Here is a 14,807-nt window from a genome sequence, read left to right on the forward strand (position 1 = left end):
ACCAATAAAAATAAATTGTATATATAATACCACAGTATCAACATTATTATGCGACCATATTTAAGCACAGAGAAGACAACTTACGGGTACGATTCTGAAAGCTGCTGAGCTATTTTATAAGCTGTGGGGTCCCTGTCTAGTGCGTATATCTTAATGTCGCTGGCTTTCTCTAGAAGAGCTGCAGTGTGACCTCCGGCTCCAAATGTCATATCAAGGAAACACTGTTGAGTAAGAAAGACAATATCATCATTTAATAACAGAGTAGTGATAAGCCAGCTGTTGATTAAAAGCTTCTTTTCTTCATTTCTCATATACTGGAAGAAAACTTACCATTCAGTAAAGTCACAGTGCCTTTTTGGAAATATTTTCATATTTTGTACAGAACTGCAATCATGTCAGAGCAATCTTTATAGGGGTTGTGACCTTCCCCCACCCTGGCATTCCTTCCAGAACAAACGGGTAATCATTTGGTACAACCAATTGCAGTTTCACATTCTTCCCATCTCTTTACATTGTGACTTTAGAGTAGAGCGACTTGTTCAACTGCTTTGTTTGGACTTGCTCAATTTGATGGGCACAAACACATAAGAAGTAATCATCACCACCTGCTCTGTAAGAATACGTCTAAAAGGAAGGCTGACATATTGTGTACTAATTAAAAAAAGGCACTATCATAGTTTTATACCACAGATCAAAGTGTGATGGCAGCACAGGCTCATACATATCCTGACTGAGACTAACGTAACTAGCACAGAAAATCTAAGTTTTCAGGACACAGTATCATTGATAGTGGGTTCACTCTGCAAGGACAGTTATGTATTTATCAAGATATGCTCAAGTCCAATCCTGCTGTGTCTTCTCTACCATCATTACATATCTTATTTTGATGCAGAATAGCATAGGAATACAGACCTTAACAGCAATCACGTTCCAATTGCTACTGTGACATACTCCAAGGGCTTGAGTTACATGTTTTGATAAACAACACATTTCCTTGCTTCTGAGGAGTACTTACTCCCCATGAACATATACAATTTCTTAGGTTTGGATATAGAAATTAAGACTGGAGTACCTTTAGTAATACCATGGCGACACAATTCTCCCTAGTCTTCTGGACTAAAGCTGAAAACACATTCAAGAAAGTTTGAATCTAAAACATACAGAGGTACAGATTCAGCACGAGTTGAATAAAATTTGGCACTGAAATTCCAATAACAAGTCTCTCAGAACTCAAAGTTCCTGAAAAAATGCTTCACCAAAAAAAGAGACCTAAAAAGGCTTTCTATTTCATACCTGAGAAGGGTGATAGTGTCATGAAATTTTACAGAGATAACCTGTCTTTTGAAGTCATGTTAACTCCCAGCCACCTCACAAGAAAAATATCTGGAGCAAATGGTTTGCCTGGAAAAAAAAGGGACTGAGCAATTGGTGTACCCAACAGGAGCAAGGAATAAGGGCAGTTGAGATAAGCCTCTAGAAAGGTGACTCTAGAAAAGTCACTTCTGATGGCTCTGCAGTTTCTGTAGGCCTAGTTCTAGAGAGGTTTCTGTAGTCAAGAGTCCATTTGACCAACAAACTGTCCAAGAGGCTTTGTTCCTAAGACCCAACCAAGGCAGGTTGGGCTATACAGTTCCACTTGTGGGAGAAACACAAGAAAATTAGGTTGAAGTCTTTATCTGTAAAACATCAGTACTGTTTCTACAAGCTTCCTCAGGCACCTTCGTCCTTTGGCCTGACTGATAACATTGGTGCTTAACTCCTTACAAGTCAAGAACTACTTTGTTGACAGAAATAAATGGCTCTTCCCTTAGCAATGTAGGGGCTGTGTGAATGTAATTCCACTTAGAAATATTTCTCTCTCATGTTACTAAGAAAGTATCTTTAATTCTATACTTCAGGAAAAACATACTGGAGCTTTGAAAGGGGCAAATTTTTATTATTTTATGACTGTGTATTTAAACCACAGTAGAAATGTGACCAAACAGCATAGTTTCTGCATCTTTAAATTCCCACAATTCTTTCCTCTTGGTTGATTTAACTGTTGATCAGGGAAAAGATTGGACTCCATGCAAGCTAAACTAAGGGAACAAATACTTTGTATCCTTCAACATGAATCCCTAGCTGTTTTGGGTTTTTTCATTTCTCACATTTTTTTTTGTGAAATTATTTTTGAAGACCAGAGTCATATTGAAGAGAAATGAATGTAAACTGAATTTGTTTACAAATATTATATACCATAAATGTACACACCTTTTAAGGGATATTTTGTAATTTACCTCTTGAAAGAGCGAAGACTCAACAACAAAATATCTTTAGATAAAATCAGAAATTCAAAGGTAATGAACAAAAACCCAAATATTTTTCCAGAAACCATTTTTAGAAAACATAAAGGCTTTTTAATAGAAATCCACAATAATAAAACTGAATATTTACGAGACTAATAACACAACTCTACTGTGGCTAAAAGTAACTGAAAATTACAATCCTTTAAGATCTTCAGGTTGTCATGATTTAATTTCTTTGTGCTATACCATCATGCTTCCTAAGCCTATGCTCAAAAGCAAAACTGTACTGTAATATTTTACAAAGTCCACAAAGGAAAAAAAAACTTGGCTCATCATCCAATATTAAATTGCATCATTCATACATAGAAACAAAGAACTGACAAAGAACTTTTTTTTTAAGCAGTATCAGAAAGTTATGTTTACAGAGGATATAATTTACATACTATGCAAATACTCGCACAATCTATTTAAGCATTCTGGTTTATCTTCTGCCATAACAAAAACGAACATATATTCACTGAAACCAACCTACAAAATAAAAATTAAACAGTCAGAAAAGTGTGGATCTTTTTTAAAACACAACTACAAGAATTTAGCTAGACTTTGAAAATACTTGCATGCATTAAAAATCCAAAGCTACTGAAAATATTTATTTTCTTTATAAGTTCTCACATTATCACTGCTGATCACATTCAGAAAACTTCTCTTATGATAGAGGGTCCATTCAGTATGGGTTCTTTGCTCCACTGTGCTCATACTTGTACCATGCTTGTAGAAACCCAGTACAAGCTATTGAGGCTATTAAACTATTTAGCAAAATTTGTATTATTTCTCTTAGATGAAAATTACTAATAGAACAGTATAATTTTTAACTTCGCATTTATCTTAGGAAATTGGAAAGACTAAGATGAATCTTCTAGAAAACATACAAAGTCTCTTATACACAAATTAGTCCTAAAAATTTGATCAAAAGGGTCTCAAGTGTTATTTAGGATTGCACTAATTCTTCAACAAGACAAAACAAAACCTAGTCTAAACTGCATCTTAATTCCTCTTGGAAAAGATAGGTTGAATCAACATAAGCAATGTCATCTGGATTAGGTTTGGGGGGGGTTTGGCTTTTTTGGGTTTTGTTTGTGGAGGGTTTTTTTTAAAGATAAATTCTCATATTTGATATCAGCTAGAAATCTAGCACTACAATTTTTTGAAACCTCAACATTACCTTTCCTGAAACAGACCTACAACATTGGCAGGAAGTGCTAGAAGCAACTACTAGTATTTTTAAAATAAAAGAGTTTGAAGTAATAATTTAATTATGCTTAACCTCACTAGTAATGTGAAATTCCAGAAAACAGTCTTTCTTCACTGACACATTTCGCAGTTCACCAATGTATGGTCATTTTCTAGACATCTAATTCTTCCCTGGTGACCTCCAGAAACCCACATACAGGTTTGATCCTTTTCACCTTTCTCTTGGCAACACCTCCATAATACTGAGGTTTCATAAAGTTTGAATATCACAAAAGGAAATGACAAGTTGGGGACCTTATTGGTCAAGCAAACACCCAGATAATTTTGTTATTTAGGCAATATTTAATACTGGGTTGGTTAATTTTTAGACTTTTGTGGCTCATTCAAAGAAATTCACATCCATTATTTTGCTTAACAGACTCACCTTCATCTGCCTCTGCTTTCAGCAATTTTAAATTCGGTAAACTCTAAGCCTTATACATGGTGAATATTAATGAGCCATACAGAGTAAATACACTAAAGATTAATACTAGCAGTGCTAGATGTTTGCTAGAATAAGAGAAAGGATAAGGATCATTGCCCTATGACAGTGACAAGCTCGCAATTTATTGTGACAGCATCAAAAAGCTTTAGTTAAGAGTTCATCCAAGCTTTCTCTGAATAAACACATGGTCACCAAATTATAATGCCCTTTCTGAAAGAACCAACACAAACTAATCGAACCTTTAAGCAACAGTAGACAACTGTTACCCAATTGCGAGCACTACATAAAAGAGGACATAGGTCTGATTCAGGCAGAAGTGACTGAAGGACTGCACAGTGTTCGATAAAATACTGCTGCACCAGCACTGATGCATTTCTGGCATCCTAGGAAACCTAATTAAGGATACATTAAGTATATTTCAACATAAGCCAGAGAGGTGGTGGATGCCCTGTCCCTGGAGGTGTTCAAGACCAGGTTGGATGGAGCGCTGGGCAACCTTGTCTAGATCCAGGCTGGAGGTTGGAGGCCCTGCCTGTGGCAGGGGGGTTGGAGCTCTATGATCCTTGGAGTCCCTTCCAAACCATGCCATTCCATGATTATACGATAATTTTCTAAGGTAAATAAAGGCCTTCCATGGATAATCTTTGAACTGCACAGATAAGTGCAAGCATGAATTCATATAGATGCCTCAAACCTAGCAGTTCCACTCAACAGCAACAGTCTACATCTAGAATCTAAAAAAATAAAAAGATCAAAAATATCACCTTAAGTTACCAAATAATTTTATGAAAACCACAACTATTTTGTAGCATTGACCAGATTCAAAATTAATCATTATACTATACTGCTTCATAATATGCTTCTTCTGTAGTCCATCTTTCATACCTGAAACAAAAGACGCTTCATTTTTTCTTCCTCTTTCTCTCTTGCCTAGTAGTTTTTAATCAAATAAAATTAAATGACATTTTATCCTCCTGGTCCTATAAATACCGGAAAAGATTATTACATTAATTCCTCCTGCAGTGACTCACCGTTCCATTGTTATGATTGCCCCATCAGAGTTCCTCTCGGGAATTTTATAATCAGTTTGTGACTGTACGTTTTAGAAACCATTTGGCTCTTTCATGACATACAGACAGCAACAAACAAAAACTTTATAGCTTTCATTTTACAACTTGCTCTAAGATGGTTATAGAGATACAGAGAGTTCATCTTCCTCATTTTTGTACACAAGACTTTTCACTGACAAGCTATGTCCTAATAAACCTTTTAAGAACTTAATTTTATCATGACTGAAGTCTTCTGTAATTCCGCTTATGATTACGTTCTGCATCTAATAAGGTTTACTTCACAAGACCTGATAGCCTTTGTAATGTGTTTTCCTTCACTATGCAACAAAATGAGAATGAAGAATTTATATAAAATTGAAACTTAAATATTAAATTGAAATTATGAGATTTAAAAAAAGATTTCAAGCAAAAGTTCTCAAGAGTTCCATTATTTGTACTTTTTTTATATGCAAGAACTTTATAGCTTTTTTCAAGTAATTTGATCCTTTAGATGTACAGATTCATTTTTTATCTACAAACCTTAATTCTTTCAAGAACTTCATGGCAATCAGCTGATCTTTCACAAAATGTGGGGGGTTTTTTCCTTTCTTTTGCAACCCTGACAATCTCAAAGAGGACTCTGACAAATTGCTCAAAATATCAAAGACATAACAAGTTGAAATATAGTACCTGAAGTACTACACCAAACATGTCTTCTGTGCTGGGTGTCAGCATTTCATGAGCTGTCTCTCTCTTCTCCGTCATTGACCATATGACAGACTTCTGTTATTTATACCTTTTAGGTCTAGACAAACTGGGTCTCACATCTATGATACCAAAAGATCATTATTATCCTGTGATTAACAAGTATCTATGAGGCATTCTCCATGGCTCTTTCCAACAGATAACAGAAACTTCTAAAAACAAGCAACCTGTCGTTCCTAAAAACACGACCTTGCACTGCACAATTGTTTTTTCTTCAACCCCCAGCCCTGTTAATCCACTTTATTCTATTTTTAAAAAACCACTATATTGATAATGATCATTCTTTCTGCCTTCAGGGAATGTTATCACCTGACACATCTTAACTGCAAGTTCACTTATTTATAAAAAAAACAAAACCACCCAAACAGAACCCATCCACCTCACACCAGCCTTACTGGAAAAATGCAGTTCCTTCCTCCAGCCCTTTGTTTCACACACCCTCCAAAGACTTAACATGCTCTCACAGAAGGGACAACTGCACAATTACTCCTCTCTGATGCTCTTGTACAATATCGTTGGCATTTTTCCCTTCTCATCTAAAGAAATTTTTCTTTAAGTGGCAGTCATTCAAGTATAGCAGGATAATGTACTGAGCCAAACATTTTGCAGTACCCTTCAGAGCACATTTGTTGGAGTATCCTCCTCACAAATTAAATGCTCATAAGACCCATTCAAACACAGCATGAGCAAATCACTTCGGAGGTAATAAAGACAGCTATCATGTCAGTGCAACAGAATGGAGTGCCAGTCATGGAAAGACAAACTGATACTACATATATTAGAATGCATGACCTCTGTACAATATGGAAGCAACTCAAATTTCACATTTGCAATACATGCATTAGGAACTATTCAGATGTAGTTTTAAGAGGAAAATGTTGCTCACTAGTAGGCCAAAAGAAGTGAAAAGCATCCTACTTAATTAGTCACCACTTTTAGCTAATAGGAAAGACATACATGCCTACACGCAAAAAAGCAAGGCAAGAGTAGTGCTGTTTTCAGAATAGAAATCATATTTTAAACTTTCCAGAAATACTGAGAAGAAAAATTAATTCTGAAAAAACTATACACTTTGCCAAAACCCTATTAGTATTATATATAAATATATTTTAACAGTGATACAAGCCTGGCAGAGGACTTTCAACTCAAAACTGGGCTTCACAAATGATAAACTGGAATCACAGAACTTTCCGGTGGGAGGTAGAGAAAGGAAATAAATCCACAATCCCTGCTTTCATAGCTAGAAACACAGTCCCAGTCTCAACAGTCCCTGACCCTCCATGCTCCATCCTCCAGATGATAAATCAGGAGTTGGAAAGAATAACAGTTACAAAATTAGTAACTTTCCAGTGCTTGCATAAGGTACTTGTTTTGAAAGTAAATGGCATTCTCTTGACTTTTAAAAATCTTTTAACAAACAAAAAGAATAGAATACTGACTTACTGGAAACAAACTTTGCAAAGAAAAAGAGAAGAACAACTACCCAGCATCCAAGCTATGCTGCTTGACTTTTCAGCTCATTAGAAGGAAGGATAATGCCTGGTATCTACTGCTTGAAGAAAAATAAAATGGAGAAAGACTCTTTTATGCAATTCAGACATTGAGCATCATATTTTTTTACATATTGCTATAGTGGATATTCTAATAAACTTAAGTTCACATAAATAAATTGTTATGTGACGACAGGAATTAATTATTTCTATGACACTAAAGCCACCATCCACTAGTGTATTCCAAGCCAATCACGACTAGGTCACAGTGCTTCTCCTTGTTTTCACTGATCTTCCTTAGTGGGATGACAAGTCAACATTTGTCACAACAATACAGTTTCTGTATCTGAAATAAATGGTGTGTTTTCTTGTAAATGCAAAGGTCAAAATACTAGTATGCTTGTATTTAGAACCGAGATGTTTGTTAAGGCTAACAAATTATTACTGCATTGCTAGGCACTGTTGGTAGGTATCTAAGTACTTACTCTTAATTTATTTGTATTATATTCCACTGGGGTTTTGGGGGTGGGTTTTGGTTTGGTTTTTTTTTGTTGTTGTTGTTGTTTTTTGGGGGGGGGACCCAGAAACAGAAGAATAATAGCATAAACAAAATAATCAACATATTGAAGGATTTTTTTGATTCTTCATTCTCCTGGTGTTTCTATGAGTCATGTTCTCTAAACTTGTCTGAATTTCCTTGTTATTCACAACAGAAATTGTTCATTGTCACAACACAACTTGTTTTCCACTCTGCTTTATTTTTCAAATATCAGCTCTAAGTGCATTAAAGTATAAATATATCTGACCTCTTGTTCAAACATCTTGAATTTGCCACAGCTTATACCATTTTAATACACTGAACTATTTCATATACACGTATGGAGAATAACAAACTAAGTTGAAGTGGGAAGCAATGACAAGGAATTCTACACAAATCTTTTTCTAGCAGCGGTGGAATTTTCTGTCATGGAATAGTTGATCTGCTGTATGCTGTTGTTAGAGCATTTTTCATAACTAATCACTATAAAGATGTGAATTAATAAAGACTTTTGAAAATAATTACTGGGGTAAATTATTTTTTAGTAAAACACGGACTGTTTGCTTGGGCACATATTTTAAGGCCCACAGTGGGGAAAAGAAAAAAAGCAAGAGTCTCTTCTCTGTTCCTTAGTTTTTTCCTTCCCTTGTACAAAAGCTCAAAATTGAAAATTAACCCTCAGTGCTGGCCTTTAACACTGACCTCACGGAAACCATAGTTTCAGTGAACACAGAAGGCTAATCAGCAGTGAAGATCTAAAAAGTGAAGCTGAAATATCCAAACTTTAATATATTTCCTTCCAAGCCTCTAAAAGTAGGGATTCTGTTAAACCACAACACAAAATGGAACTTACACTACAGAAAAGGATGGAGATCCACCAAAGACTTCCATTCCGCTCTAGCCAAAAGACTGGACTGAGAATGCCCAAGAGCCTAAATGGGCTAAATGGTACTAAATGGATAGTACCAAATATGGCTATAAGACAGCAACCTTCCCAAAACCACAGCTCACTCCACACACACCCTCCACAAGAATTGTAACAGATATCAAGAGTGGTATGCATGGAGAATTAATGGAAACCTCCGGGTGCAAATAGACCCATTCATAGAATCATAACATGGCATGGGTTGGAAGGGACCCCAAGGATCATAGAGCTCCAACCCCCCTGCCACAGGCAGGGCCTCAGACTAGCAATAAGAACAGAGCTAGTGCATGTATAAATATTTGTGCATATACAAGTATGAGAGCAGGAAGAACTATGATTTGGAAAAAAAAAAAATAGTGTTTATCAAAACAACTTAACTTTATTCATCTTAGAACTGTTCTGATTTGCAGTCTCGTTGTTCCCAGCTAGTAGTAGTAATGGATGAGAACAAATAAACATGGCTCATTGTATTTCCAACTAATTTTTTGGATCTCAATGGAAGATCAATTACAACTACAGCGTACAAGCAAGTATTTGACATTCCAAAAAACATCTGGTCAATATGACAGAAGACCGCAGAAAAAGCTCTGTTGCTTCGATGTTTACTGTGCACCTTAGAAAACCAGGAATTTATGGGTATATTTAAGTGCCTTAATTTAAGGATATTTGTCCAAATGACTCAAGAAACAAAGGAAAAATATATCCCAGTTGAAATATATGTCCTGTTTTGTAACATGCAGCAATATACTACATGGCAATTTTAGGAACAGAAAAATATTAAATTCTTTTTAATACTCTAAGATACTTAAGACTAAAGTTCAGAGGACCTTTATAGGTTACCTTTTACATGAATACCAATGAATGGTTTAAAAAATGTTGTTCAGTAATTTTATATAATATACAATAATGAGAAAATTAGCTTTTGTTTCATGAACATTAAGCTGTGTATGCATAAGCATTCCATTTTGCACAATAAAATTTAGTTCAGGTAGCAGAAGGCGGGCAACCATGTACCACAGAGCTCTCAAAGTTAGAGCTAGGTACTCCCCCAGTACCTTAGCAAGGCAAGGAGTTAGTGCTATGTAAACCAATTAAGCTAATTCTGGGACCAACCCAGCTTAAAGTATTACCACGCTACCAAAGCCACATGCTTGTTACAGAATTCATTTTTATTTTTATGAACAGAAAAAAAAATAATCATTATTCTGACATAGCATTATGCTCCAACGTACATGTTTTCATAAGAAAATGAATGAATGGGAAAAAAAACTGGTTTTTGCAGCAAAATATTTTAGAATAAAGCAAAAAAGCACTGGGTTTGGTTTGATTTGTTGGGGTATTTTCCACACCACTGTCTGATCCAAACCTCACTGTTCACCAACATGACATGAAGAGTACATTTCTCCTACCATCTCTCTCCACATCAGCCTAGCATCAGGATTTCTATAAACTGTTGACTTTTAATCAAATTATAGCAACAGAAATTATCCCATGCAGCTCAAAGAAACCGCGTGCAAAAACACTGTCTTCATGTGCTGAATACAGTAATCAAAAAACAAGCTAACCATATTTTTGCATTCTTGTAATTTTTTATGTTAGAGAAAAATCAAACATTTCTCCCGAATGCTTATTTACTATTCACACTTCTTACAGCAATTGCCTTTAATCCTTCAATTTTTATAAAAGATTTTAATGCTAAAACAATCATCACGTCATCATCTCTCTCATGCAGACTGTGAGCTTTTTAAAAGAAATTTTAAGATTGCTTTTTGCAAAGAACAGCAAAACTACTTACTTGAGCTTAAGATGTCATTTGAGGTATATAAAAAAAAACGTTCATCTGCACCTCATCACTTCAAGCCACATGTCAACATTCTCTAGAAAAGTTTTGACAGATCAAATTTATGACCAATTATAATAGTAAAGAAAATTGAAATTCAGGACTCTCTTCTTAACACACATTCTGAGCAGAACAGTCCAGAAAATAGCCACCAGCAGGAAGCTAAACTTCAATTTTGTAATAATTTGAAGCCACTGCTGAAGTCTAACTTTGTCAGAAACAAAAATGAAGCATTTTCCAATCTCTTGACAAAGAGTTTCTTTCAGATATTACTTTCCATTTTAAGTTATTAGTACAATTATTTTTCAACAAATTACAATGGTCATTGTGTGCAGCAAATGGAAGAATACAGTTCAAATGAAACATTGAACTATTTCCCTTACGTCACTGAGAAGACACATATAAAAATAAAAGTGAAAAGAAAAAAAAAAGATCTATATTTACAAACAAAACTCCAAATCTATTAACTGCAACACCAATGCAAAGTCTCACATGGGTGAAGTCACTCACACCAGCTCAGTTACACAGAACAATCCGAAATGTCGGTGTTGACTTTTGGACATCTTATTATGGTAACAAACAATCTATTTAGAAGAGACTAATGGAAGTAGGATCACTTTTCGTCTGAAAGACATATGGAGTCTTTTTCCTGTCAACTGAAGTTCATGGCTGGACTCAACTTACAACTCTGATCAGGCTAACATGCGTAAAAAGATACAGTAAGTAGAAATCTTACAAATGTTCTCCTATCATTAGATAATAGTTATGTAACTTTAGAACATTATAAGTAATAACCATCAATAACATTCATTCTGCTATTGTAACATTATACGAAAATAACTTAAAGGAAACATCCTCAATTTGGTTTTGAGCATACCACAGTAATCAATAAAAAACTACCAAAAATCCCAACCAAAACCACACCAACCTGGCATTCTATGGAAAAAAAAATCTCATTGAAAAATAATGGGGTTTTTTTGTTCATCTTCGTTTGAAGTACAAATGCCAGAGCATAAGCTGTACACAGGTACTAATTTAACTACGTTATGAATTAGTCATTAAAAGGAATTCACCATCAATATGAAAAAAATCTACTCATTCAAACTCAAACTAGTTTTTGCTTACTAGCATTATTTCATGTGATATTCCCTACTAATTAATGGCTATGTCAAGAAAAGTTACAAGTTTTAAAATACACTTCAAATATATTATTCCTGTAAACTAAAAGTCAAAAGTCAGTGATCTGAGAATGCCCTGTTTGGTTTTGACATTATTCATGCAGTAAGTTTAATTTTTTTTCCAATAACCAACTCATCCAGTTCTCTTCTCCTTAATTTCACTTTGTAACTCATATCTGATTAAAAATATGTTTCTGAAACTCAAAGGTGCAAATTTTAATTACTTATGCAGACACTCAAAGAAACATGGCATTTGTGATCTCTCAGGAAAGGTCAGCACCCAAACATCATGAAATACTGTGTTTTCTATGAAGTACATAGCAGGAGTTCCATTTCATAAGGTTTTTTCTTAAAAAATAGAAAACAAAGAAACAAAAAACCCCAACCATAATATTCCATATACTCCCTCCTCAGACAAACCCACATCACTATGGTGTTGGATAAAACTGCAACACATGATGCACATTTAAACACTCTGAACATTATCATGTACTTGTATGCATTCAGATGATGCCTGTCCTGCCACCATGGTCCTTTTGTTTTTCAATTCCAATTACTTCAATTGTGCAAAATGGAAGTGCTTTGGGGTGTCTTTATTTTTTAAATGCACACACCCCTCCCCATCCCCACAGAATTGGACAGGAGGAAATCAATAGGAATAATAGAATTATGTTCTTTAGGATACTGAAGCTTAGCTGACTTGCAAATTAAACTTGTTCTATCCTGTATAGCTATTTCTCTTCACTTGTTAAAGGTTTGTAAAGCAAAATCAGGCTATTCCTATTTCTTAGTCAACAGGTTTAATACACAACATTGTCCTCCAGCTCTGCTGTGTCATCTGTCTTGTCTCAAACACAGCAGTGTTTAAGACCTGTGGGCTTGGAGCACATTCAGCAAACACAACATATTACCAGCTTTCCTTTTGATATTAGTGAACCGAGGATACTTCACTTAAGCTGTAGGATCCATATGTCTTTGAAAAGGTCATGCCTGCCGACTCTCTGCTTCCTGCTCAAGATATAAACCATTCAGCACAATGCTGGAACAGGATGCAGTGCACAGAGTTGCCAAAGGTAGCCTGTAATTTAGATGCTTTTCAATTTGCAGATGGTTGGGTTGATGTGTAGAATAAATCATTAGAAGCAGAGTTTGAGCAACCGTGCGACAGATTTATACCCTTATCATGCCAGTTCATGTTAACCTGTCAGGCAGTAGTCTGTGTTAAGGGAGCAACATGTCAAATACCATGCTGATAATGCCTCCTTGAGATAATGCAAGAAGGTAGACTGATGTTATAAAAAAAAAGAGATGTTCTACTTAGCACAGACCACTGCAGACAATGCGCTGTTAAGGGATGGTCTGTGCTGTAGACTAACATACCTTAAGAGCCAAATGAATCCTGGTATCTCCAGACCTTGGCTGATGCTCCATATCTTGCAGTGGATGCTAATTATGTCTGCTAATATTTTGACTTAAAAGATTTGGCATGCCATGATATTACACTATGCCCAACTTGTGTACTAGGTTGATCAACCAGACCTTGTTACAGTCATCTCAAGATTTACTAGTATCCAAATAAATCACATAAACACAATAGAAGTTAAAATATCAACAGAAATCACGTCCCAGAATTAGACCATCAACATTGTTCACAAAGTGTTTTAGAAAGAGACAACCATACTTTGGATCACAGCAGTATCTGAAGTATAGCAACAACAGTATTACTAAAGTTTATCCTTACAACTCATGAATGCAGTTATTGGTACCCAGCTGTAAGCTTCTGTACACCCAAGTCTGAGTGACAACCTAAAGCAAATACAAATATTTCCTGCAAATCACTGTCTCAATATATTTCAGCATCATTTCTACAAATTTTACATTACTTTTAACAGTAATCTCTGCCTGAAGAGGGAAAAGGTCAAGTGTAAAGTGGCAAGAGGAGACACTGCTACTAGGAAAGCAAGTTACAATAATCACCTTTTCATGAAATGAATACAGTATTTTTGTACTACAGTAGAATTCAGACATATATCTATGAAATAATTATCAGTTATGATTAGTTGACACCTATTTTTATTTTACATTAAAAAATTAAAATTATTTATAATGATTTTTTTAAAAAACACTTTTGTGATTTTATAGTATGTTTTACAGCAATTTTTTTCCATATTGTCAATAATCCCTATGGAGTTACTTATAAAGTGAGAGATTGTCTTCCTGTAGCTAAACACAGGCACTCTCAAACAAGCAACAAACACACAGTACATTTTTCAGTAATTAGAAATGCAGTGCTAGTAAACTTCGTAGAGCAGAGAAGATTTAATGACCTCCAATACACCGTAACTGGAGATGCTCATATTCTCATCTAGTATGCAGGTACAATACACTAATACATAATTAAAGAACAGGCGGTTACTGATTTATATTTATGTGAGATCAGCTTTACAAAAAGGAACATACTTCAGACTCACGGGCAATTAAAACCAGATTAATTTCCTACCACAAATATGAGTTCAACCTCCTAGTGAGAACAGTATGACTTATCATTTACTTTAATAAATTTACATTAATATAGCAATCAAAATATAATACAGACCCTGAGAAAAATCCTGTAGTTTACCACTGGCAAAAATAGTGAACATAAACTTGTAGAATTTTACTGGTTTTGTACAATTCATTGATTACAGAAAGCACCTACCCTGCCCTTCAGAGTATATAATTGAACACCAGAAACTTCCAACCTCTCATAGTAACTGCAGCTGGGTCAACAGTAGTATAAGAAGTCTTAATCATCAACATGTAATTATAGTAATAACATCTGTTTCAAGTGCCTGCAGTTTTGACACAAGTCACTGAAAAAGAAGATTTATACATAATATGTAGTATGAACAACAGCTCCTTTATTTTATAACGCAAAACACATTCTCAATTGTATTCCTCATGTATTTTAATATAACATGCAACATTGGAAATCACAGAATCCTAAGGCATGCCTAAATAAT

At 35.1% G+C, this 14,807-nt stretch overlaps 1 protein-coding gene across 1 annotated transcript in view; it reads right to left on the reverse strand.

The window, feature by feature from the left end:
* METTL15 (methyltransferase 15, mitochondrial 12S rRNA N4-cytidine) overlaps positions 1-14,807 on the reverse strand; it is a 95,801-nt gene that overhangs the window by 57,977 nt on the left and 23,017 nt on the right. Inside the window, exon 4 of the mRNA XM_084263647.1 lies at positions 85-221. Coding sequence (XP_084119773.1) covers positions 85-221 — 137 coding nt within the window. The remainder of the gene's footprint in view (positions 1-84; positions 222-14,807) is intronic.

The sequence above is a fragment of the Gallinula chloropus genome (assembly GCF_964237585.1).
Source record: "Gallinula chloropus genome assembly, chromosome: 4".
NCBI classification, from domain to species: Eukaryota; Metazoa; Chordata; class Aves; order Gruiformes; family Rallidae; genus Gallinula; species Gallinula chloropus.